We start from the raw sequence: 20,278 nt of genomic DNA, 5'->3' as shown, positions 1-20,278 counted from the left end.
AGCTGGTCTTCCTGCCTCTTATACTCTAATGTCTCTAAACCACAGAAAATGTAGAAAGAGACTGGGGGATCAGAACCAGCCACCCTGAGGGAAGCTAGAGTGTAGGGGATGGGCACGCAGCAGGCGGCCTGGCGCTTTACCCGCTAGGAGCCACTGAAGTGGAGAGCTGTGTGTGGGGGTGACAGAGGCCTCGCTTTCCTCTGGTCTCTCACGCTCTACCCCTCAGGCCCCGCCCTTCAGGAGCCCAGTGCCCCACCCACATCCATTAGGCCACGCCCCCAAACCTTCCCTAGCCCCGTCCCCAGTCCCCACAAGCCCGACCCTTCCAGCCCGACCCTTCCAGCCCCTTGGCCTTGCCCCGCAGCTGGTTGAAAATCCCACATTACTTCCTTTCAGGGCCCTGGGAGGAGAATGAGATTCGCAGGGACCGAGTGGAACCCCAGAGTGTGTCCCTGTCATGGAGGGAGCCCATCCCCTCTGGAGCCCTTGGGGCCAACAGCACAGAGTACGAGATCCGCTACTACGAGAAGGTGAGTCAGGGTCTGGGAGGAGCCTCGCATTGCATTCCCAGTTGACGTCCCCCTTGCCCATCTGCTTCCCCTTCTTCACCATCTCCTCCCAACAAAAGCCGTTCCTTCCTTTCTAAGCAACCCACTGGCCTCCCACGCAGATTTCCAGGCTGCAGCTCCCTTCGTGTCCCTTGCACGCCGTGGACTCCCCTGCTCCTCCTCTCTCCCCCAAGTCTCTGTTCATCACTAGCCATCATCCTCACTTTCACCGCTGCTGCCCGGTGATTACAGTTGACAAAAGAGCTTTCTCTGGGGGCAGATCCAGCTTTTCTGTGCCCGAATCATAGACATACGATTTGTAAAACCCTTTTTAAGAAAAAAAAAAAAAAAAAAAAGGCAGCCCTGGCTGGTGCGGCTCAGTGGACCAAGTGCCGGCCTGCGAAACAAAGCGTCGCGGGTTGGATTCCCAGTCAGGGCACGCGCCTGGGTTGCGGGCCAGATGCCTGGTTGTGGGCACGTGAGAGAAAACCGCACGTTCATGTTTCTCTCCCTCTCTTTCTCCCTCCCTTTCCCTTTCTGTAAAGATAAATGAATGAAATCTTTTTAAAAAAAGAAGGATAATGCAGAATATTATATTATCTCAGATTTTACAGAAATGCATGGCTGTCGGAGCACATCGCTAGGTCAGGTGGTCCGCTGGGCCTCCGGGGCGTGCTGGTAAATGTTTAACAGTCACCTCTCCAGAACTGTGAATGTGTGAATTATTATTATAATCTTACTGATGGAAAGGATAGGTAACATCATTAAAAATAATAGTAAAAACACAGAGTGTTCCTGCTGGTCCATGCAGCTTTGCTTAAGTAAACCCCAACTCCACTCCCCCCGTGATCAGCAATCTGGGCTCTAAACGCCATCACAATTAGTTACCAACCGGCGCAAAGCCCCAGGAGGGCATTCTCTGAGACCCGGCTGGGCTGGAGAGAGGCACTATGCCAGCGTGAGATGAGGCGTCCACCCACCCATCCATCCTTGTGGAACTTGGTGTCCTTCTACCCCCTGAAACCAGTGCCCTTTTATTACCTTAATAAGATTGTAGCATGCCAAGGCCTGTTTACTTCTGTGAGGGTCAAGCGTGGGGAGAAGAAGAGGAGGTTGATGGGCAAGGCGGGCATTTCTTCCACCTTCTCCCCAGGAGGCACCCACAGGCAGAAGGGCATCATGCTACAGCAGTGGAAAGCAAAATCAAAGTTAGCTTTTCAGCAGGTCAGCCCTCCTCCCAGGCACACTGGGTGTGGACATCCTACTACCCCAACTTTATAAAATTTCAAGTGAAATTTTAATGCATTTTTAATTATGAACCTATGTTCACCGTAGGGATTTAGAAAATTAAAATAGCCTTATGTAACTTATGATTCTATAAGATTCGAAGGCACGGATTAGGCTAAGGAAGATCACAATGAGATTTTACACGGAAGCCATGCTAAGGAGATCTCTGCAGGACAGCAACGGGGCTGTGATCTGCGTACAGGTTTATAGTCCCTCATCTGTAGTTGACATCCAAACCAGAATCTTTTCTGTAATTCAGCTGGCATCACAATCTGAGGATGGGGTTGGGGATCCTTTGGAGGAAGCCTGCGGAATCCCCCACGATGTTAGAGTCAGCTTCTTCCGCCTGAGGGTACCCTCCTGCCTCCCTCCTCCTTTTCCCCCATCATTCTCCCAGGAGTGTGGGTCTGGCCCTGGGTCTAGGTCTCATTTCTTGGTCCCTCCCCAGGGTCAGAGTGAGCAGACTTATTCCACAGTGAAGACAGCGGCGCCTGCGGTCACCGTCACCAACCTGAAGCCAGCGACTCGCTACGTCTTTCAGGTCCGGGCAGCTTCCCCGGGTCCCTCCTGGGAGACCCAGAGCTTCAACCCCAGCATTGAAGTACAGACCCCGGGGGAGGGTAAGTGAGCTTCACTGGTGGGCCTGGGTGGGAGAAGCTGGTACGGGGAGACGAACCGGAGGGGGCTGGTGGGGGCTGATTATCTGTGTAATTAAGGGAGCCTGCAGAGCAGTTTAATGACAACTTAATTAACTGATGAATTTGGAATCCACGGACTGAGACATGTTCAGTGACATGAATTAGCGGGGCTACCTGTGCTGGAGGAGCTCACGAGCACCTCTGCCCCAGGTCTCAGCTCGTGGCTCTCTGCCTCTCAGGACCTAGCCCCTGTCTCGTGAGGACATCCTGTGCCCTCTCCAAGATTCCTGCTATTTCTTTGGGGAGAGTTTTTGTCCTGTGGTAACCTCTTGCTTTGATCACTGAATTCTTGTCCCTATTCTGCGTCTTTCTCTCTGCCATGATATGGACCCAAACGTGGGACACTGTCACTTTCTCCACTAGGCCTTAGAGTATGCCACAGACCTCACTGAAGGTTGGGTTGCACTGCGGCAATCAACAAAACAAAACGAGAATGGTACGCTTTCAATGGTGAATTGTATGGCGTGTGAATACTCTCTCAGTAAAGCTGTTACCAAAACAAAACAAAAGCTGAACATTAGATATCCTGATGCTAAAATGGCTCTGGCTTCTCCACAGCTTTGTCCTACCAGCAACCCCCTGCGCTCCCCTTCCCTGGTTCCTCTTCTCCCACCCACCCCCAAACTCCCTTTCAGGATGCATGGAGAACAGTTAGCTTCCTGTTTTGTGGTTTCTCCTCCTGCTAACCCAGCCCTCGGGGTCTCACCTCTATCTATCCCAAGCAGCTCATGAAAGTATTTTCCTGGACAAAGGCATTTCCCCCTAAGAGGCATTCTGGCACCAGCTGTCAAGATAATAATTCTTTCCAACCTGCTACATGAGTCTAATCCAAGATAGGAAGAGCTCTGAGCCCAAAGGGAGGGGGGAGATAAAATGTTGGGGGAGTTGAAGGTCTGGGAATGAAGACAGCACTTCTTGCTCGAATGCCTGTCTATGCCAGACCTCAGCCAGGTGCTGGCAAAAGGAGATTAGAGCCCTGTCTTGAAGGCAGGGAGGTGTGAATGTGTGGAGATGGGCGGGGATGGCATTTTGGGCAGAGGAAGCCCTCTGAACAAAGGCTCCTGGGTTTGGATGGAGTCAGTGTGGTGGAGGCAGGGACTGATGACTTCCAGTCATTTGGTGCTTTGTTGGCTCGTGGCTCCTGCTCAGCTCCCCGGCCCCCTTTGTGGTGGCCCTGGCTGGGGGTGGGGGTGTGATGGATCTCCCAATCTGTCCAGCATTTATTTTCCAGTGAGGGGTGACCCCAAATCAGGATCATAATAAAAGACCATGCATGCTTCAATACTCTGTTGTTGCATAACAAATTGCCCCCAAAGCTTAGCAGCTGAAAATAAGCATTTGTTATCTCATGGGGCTTTTTGTGGGTCAGGGATAGGGGTGCAGCTAACGGGGGGCCACTTGACTCAGCGTCTCCCACAAGGCTGCAATCAAGGTGTCCTCTGGGGTTGCGGTCATCTCAGAGCCTAACGGGGAGGCTCAGTTTCCTCCTCGGGCTCCTGCTGGCTCTCCGATGGAGGCATGCCCCGTGGGCTTCTCCATAGGTCTACTCCTGACACAGCAGCTACGTTCTTTTAGAGACTGTGAGTGAGCCAGAGGGCACCCAAGGCAGAAGCCAGTCTCTTGTAACCTAATCTTGGACGTGATATCCCATCACTTTTGTGAAGCCTTTAGGAAGAAATGACTGTTCTTCTGCTCAGCTCTGCTCAGCTCTGCTCATTTCTGTTTCTTTTTTCATTCTACAGTTAAGTTTTTGTTTCTGTCTTTCCCAGTGGTTTGTACACGCCTCCGGGGCAGGGGTTCTGACTCATTCATTGCTTCCTCCCCAGTGCCGGCCCAGTACCATTGGATGGATGGACGGATGGATGGACGGGGAGGCTGAAAGCCGGGGTCCTCTAGACCTCTCCCTTAGTGAAATAACCCAGAGCAGAGGCTTTTGGAATCCAGTGCAAAATTTAGGTTCACTATTTATTTGCTGTGTGACCTTGAGCAAATGACACAACTTTTCTCAGTGTCAGCTTCCTCAGCTAAAGAATAGAGACAATCACACCTTACTGGCTTGTTGCAATGATGAAACAGGACCATGTAGTTAAGGCACATGGCATAGTGTCTTGAATGGAGTAAGGGTGCGTTAAATGTTTAGCTTTGTTACTATTGGTGGGGAACGGTCTTGCTTGGTGCTTGGGAGCTCAGACAAGAGGCCATTCCCCCTGCGGAGCTACCTTAAGTCCTTCATTGTCCAGCTGAAAGGCAAAAAGGGAGTCCCAGGCCTGCCTCTCTGGACCCTGGCTCCTCTCTCTCAGAGCTGGGCTGCCGGGGAGGAGCGCTGGCCCCAGACGAAGAGGAAGCCCCAGGCGCCATTGTGTTTGATGGGACAGCCTTGATCCCTTCCGCTGCTGGGAGGCAGAGGTGCTGCGGGAATCCTGCTGTGGGCTAAGGACACTTACCCAGCGGCCTGGCCCTCTGCCAGCCGCAACCTCCTGCTTTTCCTCCCAGCTGCCCCAGGCTCCAGGGACCAGAGCCCCGCAGTGGTCGTCACCGTGGTGACCATCTCAGCCATCCTTGTCCTGGGCTCTGTGATGAGCGTGCTGGCCATTTGGAGGAGGTAGGTGGCTGGTCGCAGCCTGGCTGACCCCTGGTGAGGTGTGTCCCAGTGCTCACAGGCACCAACATCCATACCAGCATTCGTGCACACACAGATTTGCACATGCAAGCACACTGCTGTGTAGATACAGGCCTGGCTGGTGGAGTCCCAGCCCCTCCCCCACTCGCTGCTCCTGCGGCAGCCAGCTCTGCAGCTAGCTCAGCCGCTCTGGGATGAAGGGGATTTAGCTCCTTAACTCATTAAATGTCAGAAGGCATCACTGAGGATGGAATCAAGCTGTGGCTGCTCCAGTGTGATTAGGATTCTCCTGAGGCGCTCAGAGGCCCCCAGCCCCTGCCCCCAAGGGGTCCTGAGGCTCTTGAACACGGGCAAGGGAAGGAAGGCATTAATTGTGTGTATGTGTGTGGGAGGGAGGAGGAGGGGTGGGGGGACTCATAATCCAGAAACCCCCAACCCCCAGTAGAAGGAAGCTTGCAGGAGAGTGGGCAGAGAAAGGGGAAAGATGTGGCTTTTGAGTCTGGCTCAGAGAAGATTCCAGACCTTTTGCACGCAGCAGAAACCCCCTGGCACAGGCTCCCCAGGCAGGTACCAGGATAGGACTGAGCTTAGAAGATTTGAGGTGATGGGAATTCTGCATGCAAAGGGCTGAGTGTGGGGACCGGAGGAGAGAAATAGGCAGGCCAGAGAGCCACGTCTCTACGCCTCAGCATCCTGCAACTGCCTGTGGGCTGGAGGGGCAGTGAGCATTCATTTGGCACTGACTGTTTGTCCTTGGATGAGGCACAGAAAGTGACTGAGCTGGAGAGGAGCCGGCTCTGCCTGGGCCAGGGATTCAGGAGGGCTGGGCGGGAAGAGTGGGCTCCCTCCTCACAGAGCTGCAGGTTCCTACATGGACCTACTGGAAAAGCAGCCACAGACAGGAGCCAAGAGCATTGTGTTCTTGCTCTTGGAGGTTCAGGGGGGCTTAGGGGGCAGAAAGAGAAAGGGAGAGAGAGGTGAACCAGGAGCACCTCCCCTGGAGACTCTGCGGGCCTGGGCAGCTGCCCAGGAGTGCCCCCGGGGACAGGTGTACTAGGCAGGCAGAGTGAGTCGGGAGGGGTGTGTTTCAAAACCTGCTCAAAGTCAAATGGCAGTGAAGTGGGGAGAGCCACTGGTCTGGTGCTGATTGAGGGGCATGGGGCAAACTCCTCCAGCAGGCAGGTCCCAGTTTAGCCGTCCTCGACATCTCTAACACCCACGACCCGCTCTCCAGGTCTCTGCGGTACTTGTTCTGTGCACTGGGCTCCTCCCCTCCGCTTTCCCACCTCAGTCTGTCCTGGCTCATCCCACCGCAGGGTGTGTGTGTCTTCCAAGGGAGGCTTCCCTTGTCTCTGCCGCTCCTCCACCCGCGCAGCCCTGCACCCTTGCCTTCATCTGCACCCACCTCTCCTGGATGTCCCCCGCCTCCGGGAATGTCCTGCCACCAGGCTGTAGTTTGGCTGGCCAGCCCCAGTTCCTGGCCGCTTGGTTCCTTGACTTCTTTATTCCCAAGGACTTTCTCTGCTGTTCCTCCCTTTCCCGCATCCTGACAAGGACATGGCCACCACCCCAAATATTGAGCCACTTCTACTTTTGCCCTGCAGGCTCCCTGTCCTTGCAGCTTGTTCCCTCAGCCACCTCTGCTGCCCTGCTCCTGAACTGCATCACTAGCCCCTCGGGTCTACACACTGGCCTCTCTCCATAGCCATCCCCCTCCTTTGGCTCTAGAGGGGGTGCCTTCCACCTACCTGGGACCTGAACCCACTCCCTCTCACAACTTGTACTATTTATTATGTGCCTCTCCCCCTACATAACAACTAACGATTACTGAGTGCTTCGCAAGCTTTTTGCAACAGCGCTATCAGGCAGGGCTGTCTTTATCCTGATTTTATTAAAGAGAAAACGGAGCCCCTCAGTCCTGCGGCTGCCGAGTGGAGGAGCAGGGAAGCAGTCAGGTTCCAGAGCCCAGGCTGTTGACCGGCCTGCGTGACCCCTTCCTCCTGTGTGACAGACAGCCCTTCTCCCCTTTCCTGCTGGTACCAAACCATGACCATCTTCCTCCAACCTCCCTTCCTCCCCCTTTCTCAGGCCTTCCATGCCAGGCGTCTCTCCCTGCCCTGCCTCTTCTGCCCTTGGTCCCTGCAATATCACCAGGCCAATTTCCCTTTATTTCCTTTGACTTCTGTGATTTCTTTGGCTTCCCTCTTCCCTACCCAGTCTCTAAATGTTGGCGGTCCTCAGACTTGTTCCTAGTCCCGCTTCTCACAGCTCCCGAACTTGTGTCTCCAGAGCAGACCTCTGGTCCAAACTCCAGACGCCTTCGCACACGTATCCAGCTCCCTCCTCACTGACCGTCCCTGCTCGCCCCGTGGGCCCTGCAAACTCAAGTGTCTAAATATGCGCTTTTCATCTCCCTGTCTTGGTAAACGGCAGCATGTACACTCTGCTGGGCAAGGCTTCTCCCGCTCCCTTTCTGCCTTCTAGCAACCTCCAAGCCCCGTGGCCCTGTCACCTAAATGTCTCGAGTCCTCTCACTCCCCTCTCCATGGTCACCCCACAGCCTGAGCCTGAGCCACTACCACCGCTGACAGGGACAACAGCAGCAGCTAGGACGATCTCTCTAAAATGCAAATGGCATCTCCGCACTCCCCTGCCCAGAATCCCCCAGGGCCTCTGCTCTGTGAGGAATAAAAGCCCAAGTCTTTATCTGGGCCGGCAAGGCCCGGCCTCAGGGGGCCCAAATCCAGCTTTGTCCTTTGGCCCCACAGCTGCCTCTGCCTCAGGATGCCATCCCGCCAGGGGGGGCGCCTGGGATGGGGTCAGGGCCATTTATGTTGTGCTCCGCAGGGCACAGCCCTTCTCCTTTGCTTGGCCCTGGGAGTGGGCTGCGGTTAACTCTCAACTCTCACCGTAGGTTTTCCTGGCTAGACCAGCCGCTGCCCCGGGTGCAGGGACTCTGTTTTGTTCGCCTGTAGTGGGAGTGGGGGTGGGGTGGGTGGGAGGGGGTGCCCAGGGGAGGGTGCCTCGGGGAGGGGGCTGGCAGCTAGAGCTTAAAGTCAGGGGTGCAGATTTGGGTGCCTGTGGAGTGGCAAGAAGCGGCACTGTGTCTCAGAGTGAAAGTAACTAGGCACGCTGATGGGGGTGAGGGGTTGGGCCTGGCGCTAGGAGTCCCTGTGGATGCTGCTGGGAGAGGCTTTCGAGCCAGCGAAATAGGAAGGCCCCTCCCCTGGGGCACAGGCCTCGCCGTCCTTTTGAAGACGCGCCCCTGTGGGTGCTGGTGAAATGGGGAGGGCTGGGGCAGCTGGGCTCAAGAAATGACTCTGCACCCCCCACCCAGGCCCTGCAGCTATGGCAAAGGAGGAGGGGATGCCCACGAGGAGGAGGAGCTGTATTTCCACTGTGAGTTGTCCGGGCAAGGCTGGGGGTGGGGCGGGCACCCCCTTCCTCACCCCTCCTGCCCCTTCCGTGCTGCCATTGCATATCCCCACCCGCCAGCTGTGGACGCCCCTTTCCTCGGGGCGTCTCTTTCTCTTTCCCCGTGTTCCCAGTCAAAGTCCCGACACGCCGCACGTTCGTGGACCCCCAGAGCTGTGGGGACCCATTGCAGGCTGTCCACCTGTTTGCCAAGGAACTGGATGCAAAAAGTGTCACAGTGGAGAAGAGCCTTGGAGCAGGCAAGCTGGGCACCCACGAAGCCTTGTCCAGGGGAGCCCTCCCTGGGGCCCCGCCCCGCCCACCCTAGAAGTCCCAGCCCCACCCACTCCAGAGGCCCACTCTGACTCTGTAAGCCTGCCTCCACCCCAAGTCCTGCCCACCCCCCATTCTAGAAGCCCCGCCTTCGCCCAGTCCCCACTCTGCACAGGAAGCCCCACCCCACGCCAAGCCCCACCCCCACCGACCAGGCTCCAAGGGAAGCGGGATGGCAGAAGGGTCTGTGACCCTGCTTCCCTACCTTCTCCCAGCCCCCGGGGTCACCGAGATCTCTCCGTTCAGAGTTGGCCTCTGCAGACTGCCACTGGCCAAAGTTTCATCCCAGGCCTTCACAGGGCAGTAGGGAGGGACCTTGGCAAGCCTAGGGGCCAGACATACCTGAGCTTTAGTTCTGGCTCTATTACGCACGAGCTGCGTGATCAGGGGCACGTCCCTCTTCTGCTCTGAGTCTCAGTTTCCCATCTGCGAAATAGGCCTGATACCTGCCTGCCTCAGACGAGCTGGTATGGGGGCTTCACGGGCTCAGCACCAAGCTGGGCTGGCTGTGGGCGCTCAGCCCCTCACGGCCCACTCCCGGCTTGCTCCCTTCCTGTCTGCACACCTTTGGCCCCTGTGCTCAGAGGAGGCAGCCGCTTTCACCAGGAGCCAGACGCTAAGCCCTGACACTGGGCAGGAGCCAGGAAGGGGCAGCGTGGCAGAATGGGTGCCATCGTCACCCTTCCTGGGTCACACTGGGCTGTAAGAGCCTCTGATGCGCTGGTGTGAGCAAGGTCCTTTCTCTGAGGCTCTGAAAGCTTCCGCTGGGGCAGGTGGGGAGGAATCCCCATTTCACACAGAAGGAAACTGAGGCAGGAGAGGGAAAGAGGAGGAACGCCATGTCCCACGGCTGGTGCTCAGTTTAATCTGATCTGAACCCAAGAGCTCCGAGCCCCAGACCAGAAGCAGCTCACAATCCAGAAGCTGCCCGTCCTCAGCACCCCCTTCCCGCCCCCTGCCGCATTGGCCAAGGGAGCGGCCCCCGGCGGGTGTCTGAGGCGCTGTTCCCCACAGGGCGGTTTGGGGAGCTGTGCTGCGGCCGCCTGCAGCTCCCCGGCCGCCAGGGACTCCCCGTGGCCGTGCACACGCTGAGGGAAGGCTGCTCCGACGCCCAGAAGCTCAGCTTCCTGGCCGAGGCCCTCACTCTGGGTCAGTTCGACCACAGCCACATCGTGCGGCTGGAGGGTGTTGTCACCCGAGGTAGGCCCAGAGCTCCACAGGGATGGAGGCGGGGATGACAAGGCGGGAGTTGGGGTGCTTCTGTGCCCCAAGGCCCCTTCCCTAGCTGTGAGAGGGAGCCCCTAAAATGCCCAGCATGGAGGGAAGGTCTCAGCTGTTCTTCACTGACTCGGGTGGCCCCTCTGACCCTGAACAACTGCTCTGGCTTGGGGTGATACTCTGTGGGAGGGAGCTGGGGCCTTGGGTGATCTTTCTTAGTAAACTTGTTGCAGCTCCTGACCTTGGCCTTTGTCCGCCTCCATTTTTGTCCTTTAGCCTAGGGGATCCTGGACCTGAAGGAGGGTGGCAAAATTAGGGGAGTGCGGCCTTGGTTCTGGCTGCCTAGGCCCAGGTCAGGGCCCTGACAGGGAAGCATGTGTCCAGCAGGGAGCAGACAACTTAGCCTGTGTGTGTTTCCTGTCCCTGGGCACAGGCAGCACCTTGATGATTGTCACTGAGTATATGAGCCACGGGGCTCTGGACGGCTTCCTGAGGGTGAGTGGCGTGGGCCCCGAGGGTGGAAATGAACTTGTTATTTTTGGTCCCTCACTCTTCTTTGTTGGGACTTGGAATTAGCATCGTTCCCTGAGAAGGTGCCCCTGGCCAGGCTGATCTGATGGGTCACAGGGCAAGCGGAAGCCTAGAGAGGGCTGTGTGACTTCCCTGGGGTCACACAGCGTGCGGGGAGCTGAGCGTGCAGCCCTGGCCCCCAGCCCGTCCTCTCCCTCAGCGGCACGAGGGCCAGGTGGTGGCTGGGCAGCTGCTGGCGCTGCTGCCTGGGCTGGCGTCAGCCATGAAGTATCTGTCGGAGATGGGCTATGTTCACCGGGGCCTGGCCGCCCGCCGGGTGCTGGTCAGCAGTGGCTTGATCTGCAAGATTGCCGGCTTTGGGCGGGGACCTCGGGACCGGGCAGAGGCTGTCTACACCACCATGGTGAGGAGTCGTTTCCCCCAGGCAAGCCTGCTCCTCTGTTTCCTGTCAACTGCCCCGGAGTCCCCGTCTCCCCTCTTCCCACCCCTTCCCCGCTGCGTCCCCCACCCCACCTCTCCACCCACTCGGTCCCAGCTCAGTGCCAGCATGGACATCACCTTGTGGCCAGCCTGTGTGCCTTCCCCCGGTGTGCAGCCGGGAGGATGGCAGGTGGGGCTCCATCCGGGACCCTGTGGGGTGGGGAGCCTGGGCGTCGTCCCTGCCCACCCCTGACCTGCCTGCCTGCCCACAGAGCGGCCGGAGCCCGGCACTGTGGGCTGCCCCCGAGACGCTTCAGTTTGGCCACTTCAGCTCCGCCAGCGATGTGTGGAGCTTCGGTGTTGTCATGTGGGAGGTGATGGCCTATGGGGAGCGGCCCTACTGGGACATGTCTGGCCAAGATGTGAGTGACTTGTGGCTCCAGCTCCTTGCCCTCTGACCCTCTTGCCCTCTGACCTCAGCCCCCAGTTCCCTGACCTTTGACTTTCTAGCCTCAGGTTCCTCTTCATTGTTTATTTGCTTCTAGTTCTGCCTGGTCACCACTTAAGTCTTCCTTGGGAGGGTGTGTGCGCACGCGTACGTGTGTGTTGGGGGGACGTAAGGCCTCTTGTCTGCTCTCCTCACCCCCATGGCCCAGGTGATCAAGGCCGTGGAGGATGGCTTCCGGCTGCCGCCCCCCAGGAACTGCCCTCCCCCCCTGCACCGACTGATGCTTGACTGCTGGCAGAAGGACCCAGGCGAGCGGCCCAGGTTCTCCCAGATCCACAGCATCCTGAGCAAGATGGTGCAGGACCCAGAACCCCCGAAGTGCGCTACGACTGCCTGTCCGAGGTATATTCCCACCCATCCCCCACCACAGCAGCTACAGCTCACCTCTCACCTGTCCGTGAATGGCCTCCCCCACGCCCCCAGTACAACTGCCCTAGCTCTCCTAACCCACCTGTCCAGGTATAATTGCTCACCAGCTGTCCCAGATACATCTAATTCTCCCACCTGCCTTAGGCACATGTAACCTTTCATCTATCTTAGTCACTTCTGCTTGTCCTGGATTTTGCTCACATATCCATATCCCAGGCACAGTGACCATTGGATCAATATACGTGGTAATAGTCCTAACTAATTTGTAGCTCTAGTAAAAAAAAAAAAATAAGTGGAATTAGTATGAGTTGTCCTAAACACGGGTTGCCTCCCAAACTGTCCTAGGTATGTCCGACCCCCAGACTGTTCCAGATACTCCCCGTATATTTGGCTGGCTCAGGGGCATCCTGCTCTCCACCTGCCCGAGCGTGCCGAACGCTCACCTGCGCTGAGCATACGTAGCACCCGTGTGAGCCAGGACTCCCCTGAAGGCCCAGTTGCCTCCCAGTCTCCTGTCCTTTTACAACTGGCCTGTCCTCAGGAGAGGGACCGGGCCTGAGTGCCGGATCCCTGCTGTTGATGGATTGCTGCTCCTCTGCCCCAGGCCTCCCACCCCCCTGGCGGACCGTGCCTTCTCCACCTTCCCCTCCTTTGGCTCTGTGGGCGCGTGGCTGGAGGCCCTGGACCTGGGCCGCTACAAGGACAGCTTCGCGGCTGCTGGCTACGGGAGCCTGGAGGCCGTGGCCGCCATGACTGCGCAGTGAGTCTGGGGACCCAGGGCCCTGTCCAGGCAAAGGGAGGGAGAGCAGCAGCTGGGGCTGAGCCGGGCGGGTCTGACCCATCCGTCTGCGCAGGGACCTGGTGAGCCTGGGCATCTCGTCGGCGGAGCATCGGGAGGCCCTCCTCAGCGGGATCAGCGCCCTGCGTGTCCGCGTGCTCCAGCTGCAGGGCCGCGGGGTGCAGGTGTGAGCAGTCCTCACTCTTCCAGGCCAGGACGCCGGGGGCTCCAGACCCTCAGCCCTGACAAGCCCCCGGGCAAGCTGCGCTCCATCCGTGCGGAAGCGAGCTCTCTGCCCGCACTTGGGGCCGGTGTCCCCCGTGTCGCTGCCCACTCCTCCGATTTCCCCCCTCTGAACATCTTGGCTGACTCAGTCCCCCTGGAAAAAGCGTCAGATCCCTGGAGAGGGCCCTTGAGAGAACAGCAGGAGGAAATGCAGGGTCCCAGACACTGAGGTGGGGCTGCGTGGGGAGGAAGGTTGTGGCTTTAAATCACCGGGCTCAGGCCCTTCTGTCTTCCACATCCACTGGGGGGCCGGGGCGTACCCCATTGTCCCACAGACCCATAGGCCAGCAGGCAGCACGTGTCCCTGCTGGGCTCTCAGTGGACCCGGCAGTGACCACAGCTGCCTGGCAGCCCACCTTGCTGGGTCCTGGGGGGCAGGTCCTCAGCGCCTTGTGCTTGGGCTCAGCTCTGCCTGGACATTGGTCCCGAGGCCGAGGCAGCAGAGGTGGTGCTCTGGTCAGGGGCCGGGCCCTGGGGGCCCCAGACTCAGGGGCTGATTTCTGCCTCCCTTGCCCTTGGGCTGACAGTTCAGGCTGGGGGTCCTGGTGCTCCCTTGAGGTCCCCCTGGCTGCCCCTTCGCATTCCTTTATGAACTCACTGGCCAGGACTCCTGGGAAGGACATGAGGGGAGATGTCTTCTCCTAGGGGAACCCTAGAGCTTCGCTGTCTAGACTGGGGGAACGGTGACAAAGTGACTCTCAGAGATGGACCTTCTTTCTCTGGCTCATCCAATACTCACTGTACAGGCAGGAAAAACGAAGGCCCAGTGAGGAGCCAGGGACAGGCCTGAGTTAGAACCAGGTTGCCCAGCTCCCTGTCCAGGGGCGAGGTTGGCTCTAGAGGGAGGCCTTGGTCCTGCCCTGGGACACCGCCACCCTTTCCTGGGGCAGCCAGGGCGACTCTGAGAGGAGCCCCTGTGGGTGCTCCGTCCCCTGGCCGCCCCCCAGCCTCCACGGAGTGCCTCCCACTCTGGCGTCTGCAGGCCTTGGACAGAAGTGGGCGCACTGAGCTGGCTCCAGGGTTCCTTGTCTGGAAGGGCTCCCCCAAAGCAGTGGTGATGATGGGGCCAAGCTTTCGCAGGACAGGACGGGGGCGGCCGGATCTGGCTAGGGCCATGGGGGCTGTCCGTCCGTTCCTCACGACATGCCTCTCTGGGTTTGACTGCGGTGGCGTGGGCTGCGCTGGCTGGGGTGGAAGGAGGAGCCAAGGGCTGGAGGGCAGGGGTGAATGAGACACAGAGCCGGCCCTTGGAGGGCTTAGGCCGGGTGGGGAGATGATCTCAGGCACCAGGAAGCACCCCAAGGGCCCCTTCCCTTAGGAGACCTCGGGTCCGTGGCTGGTGGGCTGCAGTGGCAGCTAGACGCTCTCTCGGCCTGTGTATGTGGAGGGAAGCCTGGAGAGGCTTCTTGGCTGAGAAGCCGACTTGGAAGTTGAGCAGGGCCTTAAAGGTGGGGGAAGGCTCTTTCCTTCGCGTGGGTGAAGTTTTCAGCAGGCCAAGATGGAGGGCTCAGGGCAAGAGGAGCCCAAGCAGAGCGGCTAACCTGAGAAGGCACCCAGCGGCTGGAAGGCGCAGTGCATTTTGGGGGAGCGCCCCGTGGTGGGGGATGGTGCCTCACAGCAGTGCCTTCGGCCTGGCCCCCGGCAGCTCTCCTCGCCTTAGGGTCCCCCCACCCCCTTCCCGTCTCCTGGGCCCCTGCCCCAGCTCAGTGGCTCTGGGGGAACTGGGGAAGACCCAGCTACTGCTTCCACCTTTGACAAGGCTAGAGGGTCCCGGGCCAGGAGCCCTTTAGGGAAGCCCTTGCTCTTGGGAAGCCTGGGGAGGACACGGCGTGGGGACCAGTGTCCAGTCTTGTGTGGGGGGAGCCTCAGCTCCAGCCCCAGCTCCATCGGTCACGCTCTAAAGGTCCAAGTCCCCTTCCCTACCAGCTGTTGTGCAGAGGTGTCCCTGTCGGCAGGACTTCGGTGTCCAGGGTAGACCTCCCTCCACTGGAGCGAGGTCCCAGGGCCCCCGGGTCCCAGGCCTCAGCCCTGCGCGGTGCCGGTGTGAGGCGAGCTGACGGCTCCCTGGGCGCCCTACAGATCTATTTTTATATGGAACTTACTCACTGGACAGTGGGAGGTGGCCTGCAGCCCCCCAGTACACCCGCCTGAGCCCACCCAGGGAGGGGAGGGGCCGGTTGGGGAGGTGGTTCCTTTCATTCGTGCTGGAGATGTTTTTATAATTTTGGGTTCTATATGCAGGACAAAGTAATAAAAACTTGTCTGTGAGATGGTGCCTCTTTCAGTGACAGTTGTTTCACTACTTTCTAGTAGGTTGTGTGGGAGTGTTCCCACCCCTGCCGCAGGGTGGGGCGGGTGGTCTCCAGAGTATGTGTCTGAGATCTCTCTGCGTAGACACGAATCAGGCTGCCTCTGCCATGGAAGGCCCCCAGTCTAGCGGGGGACATGTTTAGGAAACATGACAGGACAATGTGGTCAGGGTTACCGTGGGGGCGAGTGGGTGGTAGCCCGGGAGGTGTAGAGAAGGATGTCACCCAGTTTGGGAGCAAAAAACCAAAGAAGGTTTCCCAGAGGAGGTCGCGCTCAGGTGGCGGTGCCAGCCCCTGAAATAGACAGTATATGGGGAGGGAGTAGCAGGCTGGGCAAGGATGTGAGGAGAGGGCAGGAGACCACCGGCTTGGTTTGGGACGTGCATTTGAGGTCCTGCGGGTGCGCAGGCAGAGATGTCTGGGGGGCGGGTGTCTGGAACGTGGCGCGGGGTGAGCTAGAGGCAGAGCTCTGAGGGTCATCTGCATGCGGGTGGGAGTGGAAGCCACGGTGAGAAGGAGATCGCCCTGGGCCAGCAGGTGGAGGAAGAGGCACTCTGGGGGCACTCCGACATTAGGGGGCAGTTGGATGAAGAGGAGCAGAGACAGAAGCCGAGGGAGCAGTGAGAGAAGCCAGGATGGAGTCACGCCACTGAGCCAGAGGAAGAGCAGGCTTTGCTGTTAAATGCAGAGAAGCCAGGTGAGGAGATGGGGGAAGGGTGGCTGTCAGGGTGGATGTTGTTGGGGACTGTGTGCGTTCCCCAGGGCTGCTGTAACAAGGTGGCACAGATGGCTAAACAACAAGAATTTGCTGTCCCATAGTTCTAGAGGCCGGAAGTCTGAGACCAAGGTGCCGGCAGAGTCTGTTCCTTCTGAGGACATAGGGAAGGATCTGCTCCAGGCCTCTCTGCGTGTATGTGGCTGTCTTCTCCCTGTGTCTGCACATCGTCTTCCCTCTGTGAGTGTCTCTGTGTCCAGATTTCCCCTTTCCCTTAGGATGACACCAGCCATGTTGGGCCAGTCCACAGCGGCTTACCCCGGTGACCTCATTTTAGCTTGAGTACCTCTGTAAAGACCCTGTCTCCAAAGACAGTCAAGTTCTGAGGTATTGGCAGTTAGGGCTTCAACATACGAATTTTGAGGGGGAAAGAATTCAACACAGTGACCTTAACTGAGGGGGCATATGCCAGATGAGAGGATTGAGGGGAGTTTGAGGGGCTGCAAAGGGAGGGAGGCGGGGTGAGATGGCTCCCAGGGTGGCGTGGGGGTGTGGGCAGAGGAGGGCTGGCGCACTGCCTGAGCCCTCACGTGTGCATGCATGTACCACATGCACACTGCTCAGACATGTGCACACACATCACATGCACACACACTTGTACCACATGAGCCCTTGCTGTTCTTGGTCGGCTCTCTCATGCTTCTGCTCTCCCTGGCCTGGCTGTTCATGTTCATGGTTTGGAGAAGGTGTTTTATTTAAACCTGCTTAGGCCAGGCCACAGAAAGTGCTTAGTGATAGCGATTGGGTGGCAGGGGTGGCGATCAGTAACACCCTCTCCTCCCCTCCTGTGCTTAGAGCCAGCTGGGTATAAATTCTCTGGGGCAGATGGAGATCAAGATCCCAGCTCTTTCATAAGGCAGACTGGAGAATGCTGCTTACCGTGTGTTCCTTTGACTCTAAGAGGCACCGTGAAGAAATATCACAGCCAGTTAAACTATGCCATGCCATCTGGTTGAAAGATACATCTCAATTTCAGAGATGTTAAAAATGTGTAAAAGGTACACCTTTGATACGTGAGATGTGGTATGGAGCACATTTCCCATCTTCCCCTGAATTGGACCCACCCACTCCCAGGCTGAGCCAGAGATCCAGGAGCCGGCCCCACCCAGCTTCCTGCGGGACGGGGGGCAGACCAGGGTGCACCCTCCTGGTAGGCAGGAGACCTGTGGGAAGCCACGTCACACCAATTCAAGCAGGTTATCCCTCCTCCCTCCCAATTCTGTTAGGTAAGTCTCTTCTTCCCCGCCCCCAAGGGGAGGAATGAACGAGAGGGTTGGCGAGGTCAGGAGTGTTGCTCTGCCGAAGTCTGTCACCTTAGAGGCACACGGCCAGAAAGTGGAGGACCTCGCCCCACTGACACTTAACACAGAGGCCTGGCACACAGTAGGTCCTCACTAAATAGTATCAGCAAGGTGTGAGGCACCAGGTAGAAGTACAATATACAGCTGGGGAGTGAAATGAACTTCTCCAGGCAGTGAGGCTGCTGACTGGTCTGACAAGGCGTTTCTTTGCTCATTCGGTGAGCAAGTACTGAGCACAAGCACCTGCTAGGGATGGGCACCAGGAACGTAAGACCTGGCTACCTAAGGGCGCAGTGAGGTAAGTAAGAAGCATGAGAGGCGCAGCCACGGGGATACAGGCTGGGTGTTGTGGAGTCCAGTGCAGGGCTTTGCCTGACCGAGTCCCTGGGGAGGTGTGAGAAGGCCCCCAGGGGAAAACCAGGTCGTGAGTCCACTGTCCTTATTAGCCAGTGACTGAGTTCTCGACTCAGTTCCTTACATCACCCCCATCATACTGCTCAGGATGTGAATAAAACTCCTTACCGTATGCACTCTCGGAATCTCTTTGTACCCTTTGCCATAGAAACTTGAGTGACTGCCAGTATCTTGAAAAAAACCCTGCTAGCCTCTCAGGACACTCCCCACCCCACCCCACATTAGCAGTGGGCCCCTGGGCTCTCGGGCTGAGAGAAGTCAGAAACTCCTGTTCATGGACCACCTCGTGGTGCCCGCTCGCATCTTGTGAACAGATCATGGGGCATCTCAAGTCTGCTCGTCTAAGTGAATAACTAAAAAATCCAAAACCACATTTGCTTTTGCAAATCTTACATCCCCTCCTAGTGAGGCTCCACGTGGCCGCTTCTTCCTTCACCACCACACTCATCCTTGAGTCGGCTGGGCACGGATAGGACAGTTGAGACCAGTAGGTTTGCCAGCGTGACCTTTGTAATATTTTGAAGGGGTGTTTCCTTGGAGACTGTCATCTGTATGCATCCCGATGGCTCTTGGCATGTTGTGACACATGGCGTGTGCTCATGGGTGCTGCCAGTTTGCTGATGGGGACCTGGGCTCTTCCTGGTATCTCAGTGCCAAGGGTATGTTACGTCCTCCACCGTAGCCGTTAGCCGAGGATCAGAAAACACCAACTATAATAGATGCTAATATCAACTAAGGGAAAGGTGGTAGTAAAGTGTAGATGGCAAGAAGTGTGGGTTACAGCTGGTGGCGGGGAGTGGGGGGAGAGGGGACTTGTTCTGTAGGTAAGGTGGTGCAGGTGGGGGTGATAAAGGGCCAGGAAAATGCCTAATCCTGCAAAGGGCAAAGAGGAGGCATCTTCGCCAAAGCAAATTGGGTTCCAGACTCCCGTTAAGTGGGAGCTGAATGTGGGCCCCCAGTTTTGATTGATCTGTGTCTCTCACTCCTTCCATTTCTGAAACCACAGTAATTACCTACTATTAAATCTTCAGCATATATGTGTCATGCTCAATTTTAGGTATGGGTCAACAACTATCATTGTGTAAAATTAGAGAAGGAAAAGATTTATCAGAGCTTGTGCACATGTGGACTGAGACACTTTGTTTTTCGGGGGTGTAGGAGACCTTGTGGTAAGCTTTGTATTGGTTATATGAATCCATCATTGGCAGAGTTGGGGATGGTAGTTCCTTTGAGATAAAAGATGTCTGATGCCGTGAATAAAGGATGCTTACATCCCCCAAGAACTAGCTCTTCCTATGAATAATTTAACCTAACTTTTCACAAGGCAATACACTTGGACTTCTTTCAATAGAAAGGCCCAAATAAGGCTTTCGGAAAGATCACGGAGCTTCTAAGGCAAAGAATGAACCTGTTTATGGAAATTCTAGGCTTCTGCAAAGCTGCCTGAGGGGCCCTAGTAAAGGGGACTCCAGGCCCCCACCCCTTCAATCCAGAAAAGCTCTGCTTAGGGTACAAAGTAAATTGCCCGCAGGCACACGGTAGGTAACAGGTAAGAAAGGGAAGTCACTGAGTACGAAAATGCTTTCAATGGGAAGAGGATTCTCTGAGGGGCCAAAGACAGCTGCTTCTCAAGGCCATTTGACTGTGGCCAGTGTTGCCAGATCTTATTTTTTGGAGGCCAGCAAATCATTTTTGTGAACTTTGGTGATTTTTAAATTGCTATAAACTAACTTTAAAGAAACTTTTATAAAATTGTTATCAACTAATTTTAAAAAACAAACAGTTGCGTTTGTTTGTCTATGGGCCATTTTTGGTCTGTGGCCTGGCAGGAAGATTGAAATTTTCTTTGCAGCATTCCAGCCCTAAGATGGTTCGACCCATGCTTTACAGCCTGGGGTGGGGGACCTGTTACCTTCCAAGTCAGCCTCCGGCAGGGAGTGGACTGCTCTGCCTGCGTCATGCGACGGGCTTTCATCAGGCACCTGCCAGGCCTCCGCACTCCCCACAGTGGGGTTCACCTGGGCCATGGCGCACGGGGAGTGAAATCAGGTGAGGCCGGCTCCCGGCAAAGCATGTTGGATCCTTGACGTCAGGCTCTTCCTAACAGTGTACCAGGTGATGATGGCACAGGTATAAACCTCAGGTTTTGGGACTTCATGACTTAAATGAGTAACCTTTATTCCACATGTTGTCTCTGACCAAGGGTCCTTCTCCATGAACTGTCTGTGTCAGATGACAGAGCTAAGTAATGACCCCAGGTTGCTTAGCTCCATGCTGATCATTCTCAACATAGAAAGAATTCCAGGAATTGCAGATCTGCCAGACCCCCAAACTCTGGGAAGTGAGAAGCATGACCACTGGAACCTGTGCCTGGCCTATGGGACTAGACTCTGCAGGTGAACAAACTATAGGTACCCTAGATGTCGTCCTCCCAGATGTAAATTTCTAGCTCACAGAACAAAGGTACTGG

The 20,278-nt window shown here is 56.8% G+C and overlaps 1 protein-coding gene across 1 annotated transcript in view; it reads left to right on the top strand.

Moving 5' to 3' along the window:
• Positions 1-12,931, top strand: part of EPHA10 (EPH receptor A10) — a 31,270-nt gene extending 18,339 nt beyond the window's left edge. The window contains exons 6-17 of the mRNA XM_054571570.1: positions 397-530; positions 2,284-2,455; positions 5,027-5,135; positions 8,491-8,552; positions 8,702-8,827; positions 9,915-10,100; positions 10,552-10,613; positions 10,849-11,052; positions 11,342-11,491; positions 11,726-11,919; positions 12,551-12,706; positions 12,801-12,931. Coding sequence (XP_054427545.1) covers positions 397-530; positions 2,284-2,455; positions 5,027-5,135; positions 8,491-8,552; positions 8,702-8,827; positions 9,915-10,100; positions 10,552-10,613; positions 10,849-11,052; positions 11,342-11,491; positions 11,726-11,919; positions 12,551-12,706; positions 12,801-12,915 — 1,670 coding nt within the window. The 3' untranslated portion in view covers positions 12,916-12,931. The remainder of the gene's footprint in view (positions 1-396; positions 531-2,283; positions 2,456-5,026; positions 5,136-8,490; positions 8,553-8,701; positions 8,828-9,914; positions 10,101-10,551; positions 10,614-10,848; positions 11,053-11,341; positions 11,492-11,725; positions 11,920-12,550; positions 12,707-12,800) is intronic.
• Positions 12,932-20,278: the final 7,347 nt, after the last annotated feature.

The sequence above is a fragment of the Pteronotus mesoamericanus genome, unplaced genomic scaffold (assembly GCF_021234165.1).
Source record: "Pteronotus mesoamericanus isolate MK-2021 breed Mesoamerican mustached bat unplaced genomic scaffold, CSHL_Meso_final contig_221, whole genome shotgun sequence".
In the NCBI taxonomy this organism is placed as follows: Eukaryota; Metazoa; Chordata; class Mammalia; order Chiroptera; family Mormoopidae; genus Pteronotus; species Pteronotus mesoamericanus.
This window is presented reverse-complemented; position numbering and strand designations above follow the sequence as displayed.